The sequence below is a fragment of the Vanessa cardui genome, chromosome 5 (assembly GCF_905220365.1).
Source record: "Vanessa cardui chromosome 5, ilVanCard2.1, whole genome shotgun sequence".
In the NCBI taxonomy this organism is placed as follows: Eukaryota; Metazoa; Arthropoda; class Insecta; order Lepidoptera; family Nymphalidae; genus Vanessa; species Vanessa cardui.
In genome coordinates, this window is record NC_061127.1 from 3,321,606 (window position 1) to 3,328,796 (window position 7,191).

Consider the following 7,191-nt stretch of genomic DNA (forward strand, 5'->3'; position numbering starts at 1 on the left):
AACAATAATAATATAAAGTATTTCGTTAATTTTAATTGATTTGGTTGGCACTATGAAGTTTATAATATTGAATACAGCGTATTACTATAGGTAATAGGTATATGTAAATTCTGTATTATGTGTAGGTACTCTATGTGTATGTATGCGTAGTGGGTAATTCTGTATAACACAGTGACAATGAAATGAAAATGATCTCAGTCAGGTCAATTGCCTAATTCAGTCGAGACGTTTCATTGTGATAACTTAACAAGAGATAATTATATTACGTGATTTAGATAATAATATATTGTGAGGTCACATATCTAAGGTCATAAACTAGTGTAACACAAAATATAAAGTGAGTGATTTTTTATACTGGAAACCTCGTTCGCGAAGTCCTTGAACATACTTCACAGATTATTCATGACTTACAGATTACTCTTAAAGTTTTATCGTCTGATATATTTGTAAAAAGTGTAAACCAACATATTTCTGTTATTTAAAATAAAGATATTACCAAAATACCAATAACGTCAATTGATTCATTTAATAATAAGGAAACATTTAACGTATATAAATCACTATTTGATTAAATTTTAAACTCTATTTGACTCCAAAATGTTCAGACAGACACACAGTACAAGAAAAAGAGAGGAAGATCATACATGATGATGTCTAATGTCTGGACAAAACTTTAAATGATAAAAGAAATATACACCAAAAGAAAATAACTGTCTTATTTTAAATTCGAAATTACTGCTTTTTAATTTTCAATGGGCGGTGGTATTTTATTAAAATTATTAAAAAAAAATGATTATTATATTTATGCTCACCTGTCTCTTTGCCTATTTGTCTGAGGTTCCAAAGCGATCCCATGTTATCGTATAGTCTTATTTTTATCAAAATCGGTTGAGCTAACTTTTATAAATAAGGTCGTTCAAGTTTATTTACTGTTACTCCCATGTTAATAATCAATTTTATTAATTAATATTTTTGGAATATTTCTCCATATTTGGTTCCTCATATAGGAGTTTGGAGGTACGGGATGCGTCATAATCACGTTTTTTTATTCGTAAATTCATGCAATTGTTCTGTTTGTAACCATTTTAATGGTCTCTGCGAGGTCACTGCCAATTTCATCGTTGACAGTTGAGTTTTTTGTTCACGATTAAAAGTAGCTGCACACACAGATTTTAGTACGTTAAATTTGAAGTTATCTTTCATATTTATCTATAAGATATTTAGTAACAGAAATGTCCATTCTGAACTGACTTTTAATGTATTTAGTTTATTAGTCATCGTCAAATGATTGATGGTAGTTCTTAAAATATCAATTCATAGGTCTAAACGTGAACAAACTATATTTTGATGAGAAAAATAATATACATATTAAAAAAATTGAATTTGAATTGTTAATTTGCCATTGGACAGCGTGGTGGAATGATCTCCAAAAACCCTTCCATAACCGGAAAATAAACATAACTTTCTATCACTAAATATTAGTTTCGTGTTGTTTGAAAGTTATTATCAGTTTTTTTTTTATATATTTCCCGGAGATTTACCTTTACATGCCCATCAAGGCGCGGTGTGCATAATTGTTATGTATGACACAAATGTTTTTTACTTACAGATGATCATTTTGATGATATGGAGTGGTGTCCTTTTAGCAGTCCTCGCTTTGTACTTCCGCCAGACATACTCCAGGTTTAGTAAGCATGGAGTGAAACATATGAAAGTTATGCCATTGTTTGGAAATATGTTTAGGGTTATTTTCCGAAGAGAAACTTTGGCTGAAGATTTGGACAGACTCTATTACACTTTCACAAAAGAAAGGTTTGCTTTTAAGATTATATACCGTCAATTTTATTCTAACACTCATAGTGTTTATGTATTTCAAAAAATGCATAGACTATAAGACACTGTGATATATATAGCATAGCATAACTTTTGGTATAGTACTCAAATTTAGATTATATATTTTGAATTTTAATATAAAGTTTTGAAATATACAAACTATGAGCTAAAATGACATTTATATTTTTTTATTTGATTTAAAGATTATTCTGATTAAAGATTCGTTGGGAAGTATGAATTCATTACACCTACATTAGTAATAAGAGATCTTGAACTGGTAAAAAAGATCACCGTCAAAGATTTCGAACATTTCCTTGACCATCGAGGTTTCGTAGATGAAAAAGTTGAACCCATATTCGCTAGAAATATATTCGTCTTAAAAGGTTAGAATGTTTTCATACAGTTAAATATTTGATTAAAGCTTAAAATATCGATAATTTTATAAAATCAATGGGAAATCCTACAGGTCAAGAATGGAAAGACATGCGTGCGATGCTAAGTCCAGCATTTACGAGTTCTAAGATCAAATTGATGGTGCCGTTCATGGAAGAAGTGGGCAAGCAAATGATTGAGGCTATTAAGAAAAAAATAAATGATTCCGATAGTGAGGCCGATTCCAATTCTTCGACTTACTAAAAACAACAATTAAATTAATATTGGTATCTGTTATACAACGTATGCAATGTATGTCATTATTTGTATTATTTTTTTTCCAGCTGGGGAAATCGAGGTCGATTGTAAGGACCTAACCACGCGTTATTCTAACGATGTAATCGCATCTTGTGCATTTGGCCTTAAAGTAGACTCATTTACTGATGAAAAAAATAAGTTTTATCAAATGGGAAAAATTATTTCTACTTTAAAGATCCGGCAAATATTGCTATTCTTTCTCGTTGCAGCTTTCCCTTCCCTTTCAAAGGTAGGGGTTTCAGATATTGTTCCATGACAAACTCAGTCCACGATTTGATTTATAGTAGTAAGATAAACTACTGGTAGTATTTAAGCTTAAAGATACATAGAACAGCTGTAATAATGATATTGCTAAACATGACACTTCATATTTAGCTCCGGTAATATTGATTGTATTGTATCAAAACTATGTGTGATTAAATACTCAGATTTAACCAAAATACTAAGAGCATGCATTATTTTTTAAGACCAGCTATAATTAAATTTACTTTAAAATACATTATTTCTATTATGTTGCTAGAATAAAGTTTCTAACTGCATCAATTTCTTACTTAACTTTACTCATAAAATATTATTAGTAACATCAAACTCATCAGATTTATTCATTATGTTTCTTACATTACTAGAGTTACATCTGAATGTGTAAAAAATACTTTTAATCTTGACATAAAAAATTATATTTTTTGTTAATTTATCATTTAAAGAAACTAAATATGTTATTAAACTGTAGTAGCTGATATACAATTTTATTTTATTGTATGTAAAATTTTAATTTAATCGAGACATAATTGATTCCAGAAATTGAAATTAACCATATTTTCAAAAAGCAATACAGATTTCTTTAAAGATTTGGTACTCAGCACAATGAGGGACAGGAAAGCACGTAATATCGTCAGACCTGATGTAATCCATCTTCTAATGGAAGCTAAGGAAGGTGAGACGAACATTTTAAAATAATGAACACAACTCAAGTACAATAAAGAAACATTAAGAAAACGCCGACCATTTTTAACAGGACAATTAGTTCATGACGATAAGGAACAAAATTCGAGTCAAAAAGACACTGGTTTCGCCACTGTCGAGGAATCGTTTATTGGCAAGAAAACAAATAACAGAGGTGGGTGTTACAGAATTATTAATTACTTTATATATTTTTTTGTTATTTCTGACCTTAAAATTTGATTGTATTTATTTTTATACGCTAGTTTTAATCTAATTCATAAGCAAGTGCTTAATTTGGATGTTCATATTTTGTTTTATTTGCATATCTAAATACGGATTGCTAAAATAATTTTAGTTCCATATAGGCTAACTCGCAAATGTTCTTAAAAATCTGATAGTGAGTTTCAAGACAAACAAGGAAACTAATACATGCTGTCGAATTAAACGCGCTTGCCACTTTATTAAAATAATATAAATGATAGAGATATTTTTTGTAGAAATAATTAAAACGAACGTGGTATCCATACATTGTTTTTAATTTTAAGCAACAATTTAGGCAGCGCACGCAAATAATTCTGTTTTACAATTTATAGCCTATAGCACTCAGGAATAATGTAGCTATCTGCCAGTTAAAAAAAAATTAGAAATGCATTATGAGTTCCAGAGATTACCCACTACATACAAATTTACAAACTTACAAATTTTACCTCTTTATAATATTAGTATAGATTAATGTCATTTTTTTTATTAGTTTGGTCCGAGATTGATCTCGTTGCTCAAGCAGTACTGTTCTTCATGGCTGGTTTCGACACGGTATCAACTGCAATGTCGTTCGCACTACACGAACTGGCCGCCAATCCTGAAATACAGGAACGTCTGGTGGAAGAGATTAAGAATCATGATTCAAAAAGTGGTGGGAAGCTGGACTTCGCTTCAATCCAGAGCTTGAAATACTTAGACATGGTGACATCAGGTAAGCTTATATATATATCATACTATTTATATGACTGAGTATGCAGATTCAGGATGTGTCTATTTTGCCAGATCCTTGGATTTAACTTAAATAAAATTGTAGACAAGGTTTGTCAGGGTTCAATTTTTGAAACTCTTACCTTTGAAGGGAAGGAAAGTTTTCGATAAGGACAATAGTAACATTTGTGGGATCTTTAAAGTTCGAATAATTTTTCCCATCTTGCGCACTTATTATTTTCATCAGTGAATAAATCTACTTTAAGTCCAAATGGACAAGATAGGATTACATCGTTAAAAAATCACGTAGTTGAGTTCTTTGGAAAATGTAACTGACTGTTCCTTTTAATCCACATTATCTTACTTATAAATTTATTGATGTTTATATATCAATAAATTTCTAATTTAAACATTTAAAATTATTTGCAGAAGTACTTCGACTATGGCCTCCTGGATATGGTTTAGATAGAATTTGCGTTAAAGACTACAACATGGGAAAACCGAATTGTGACACCAAAGATGACTTTATCGTAAGCTTATTTTATAACAACTTTAATGAACTTAATTTCCAAATAAATAAAACACCAAATATAAAGAATTCATAAAACGTATGTAAAACCTAATATATGTTATGTTATCAGGTAAGGAAAGGTGAATTGATTATAATACCAACGTGGTGTTTCCACCATGATCCAAAGCTTTTTCCTGATCCTATGAAGTTTGATCCTGAACGTTTTTCCGATGAAAATAAGCATAATATTGACCCTGCAGCATACATGCCTTTCGGACTTGGACCAAGAAACTGTATCGGTAAGAAATATTTTAAACTTAAATTTTATTTTATCAAATACATTATATTCTGATCCCATTTTTTTAATGCCACAGTACATATAAATGGGAACTAGTATGAAATTTTAACTAACGCCACTAACCACTAAAATATTATGTCCTTTGTGCCTTGGCTTACTCATATTTAAAATTGGAACACAACAGTACCTACTAAGTATTGCACGGTATTTCTTTGTATTTACCTACCTAGACGGTACAAATAAAATCCCTAAGTAAATCTTCAAAAACTCCAAACTCTAAATACAATTAATATCGTTAATATTTTATTAATTTCAGCTTCAAGATTCGCCCTGTGTGAGTTGAAAGTTCTTCTGTACCAAATTATGCTCCATACAGAAATTTCACCATCAGTCAAGACATGTCTACCCGCAAAGCTATCAACCGAGTCCTTTAACCCACGGCTAGTCGGCGGTCACTGGTTAAAATTTAAAATTCGTAGCTAAATACATAAGCCACTGGAAATAATAATGCACCTGTATATTTTGTCGTGGTAACTAAATATGATTAAGATGTGTGTTTAGTACTGGTAGAATAACAAGGCTTAAAAATGGCAAAATCAAAAAATTTATATTTGAATAATTATTATATTTTGATTAATGCTATTTACCTACAGTTAGTCGAAATAAAATCACCGCAGATTCGTTAATAGAAACTCAGATTAAGAACCTCATAAGAAACATTAACAAAGAAAGACACTGTTTTTTCTGAGGTTTATACATTTTTGAATACTATGAAATAGGCTAGCTGGAGGTGATCATGTTATTCTTGAAGTGTGCTTTTGTGTAATTTGATCTTATGCTAATAAAGTTTGTATTTATTGTTTACTGTTGTTATGGAGGTATACCTTTCCTTCTTCATTATACAGTAGTATACTTAATTATATAAATCCATCATTACTCTCTTTTATTTCGTTAACTTTTAAAAACAATGTTTATTCATTTAAGTCAAGACACTTACGACTTTACAGAATGCAGAAAATTTATCTATTAGTAATAGAATAGATAGATATATAGTAACTGTTACAGGAATAAATAATAAGGAAAATAAAGGATCCCTGGTTGCAATAAGGGCTGAAAATATTTTAAAATTTATGTCGAAATTGCTTTTGAACCATAACTTTGAATTTGTTAAAATATTATTTGGATTATGAGAAATAAAAAATACACTTAGTACACAAGCTGTAAAGTGTAAGAGGATATATTCAAGAATCGAGCCTTATGTTACGTTAAATGAAAAATACTCATATTAATTATGTATCTACTTAATTTTGACAATCAAGAAACGCATAACTGATGATTTTTTGTCGATGATGATACATTAAGGTTACTATTTAAATTTCTACCATGATATTCACAATTACGAATAACAATAAAGCCTCATTTCCATCCTGTCACATTCTATCGTGATGATACCAAATCATCTTCAAGTACAACTTTTAATTCGCACCGTATGAGTTTATATATAATTAAAGTACATACTATTATTTTGAAAGCATAAGTCTTTAATATATATTGCAAATAAAAGTTGACCTAAAATTGATCCCTGTAAAATTACTCGATATTTAGAGTGAATAAATAATTCGTAAAAATAATTTATTTATTTCTTCAGTTCTTGTGTTTGGAGTACATAAACATTACAGTGACATTAAGAAGCTCATTAATTTGACGATAAATAATTTGTAATTATATTCGCATTTATCTATTATTCGTAAACAAAATATAAAAAATATTGACGAGCATCGAAATCAAATACTAATAAAGCACATTTAATGTTTATAAACAATAACTAATTACTAAATTCAACTATAACGATATCACATAGTTCGTTATACCTAAAAGGATTAGCTCACAAGCCGTGTTATTGAAAAATGTACTTTATCAAAACTGATTAAAATACATTAAAATTAAC

At 29.5% G+C, this 7,191-nt stretch overlaps 1 protein-coding gene across 2 annotated transcripts; it reads left to right on the forward strand.

Moving 5' to 3' along the window:
• Positions 1–206: 206 nt before the first annotated feature.
• LOC124529770 (cytochrome P450 9e2-like) lies at positions 207–6,112 on the forward strand. 2 transcript variants are annotated; one of them, XM_047103675.1, is made up of 11 exons: positions 207–337; positions 1,610–1,812; positions 2,053–2,216; positions 2,300–2,437; positions 2,550–2,752; positions 3,322–3,457; positions 3,539–3,640; positions 4,217–4,438; positions 4,864–4,964; positions 5,076–5,244; positions 5,560–6,112. In XM_047103675.1, exons 2-11 carry the CDS (start codon positions 1,610–1,612, stop codon positions 5,724–5,726), a joined length of 1,605 nt encoding a protein of 534 aa, XP_046959631.1. In that variant the 5' UTR covers positions 207–337; the 3' UTR covers positions 5,727–6,112. The 2 variants fall into 2 exon arrangements, with proteins under 2 accessions (XP_046959631.1, XP_046959632.1); XM_047103676.1 differs by lacking the exons at positions 207–337; positions 2,053–2,216 and having other exon boundaries at positions 1,721–1,812.
• Positions 6,113–7,191: the final 1,079 nt, after the last annotated feature.

Coding starts and splice junctions, on each gene's coding strand:
- LOC124529770 (XM_047103675.1), top strand. CDS start 1,610: ATGATCATTTTGATGATATGGAGTGGTGTCCTTTTAGCAGTCCTCGCT. Junction 2,217..2,299: donor AAATATATTCGTCTTAAAAG/GTTAGAATGTTT, acceptor GAAATCCTACAG/GTCAAGAATGGAAAGACATG. Junction 2,438..2,549: donor AAAAATAAATGATTCCGATA/GTGAGGCCGATT, acceptor TTTTTTTTCCAG/CTGGGGAAATCGAGGTCGAT.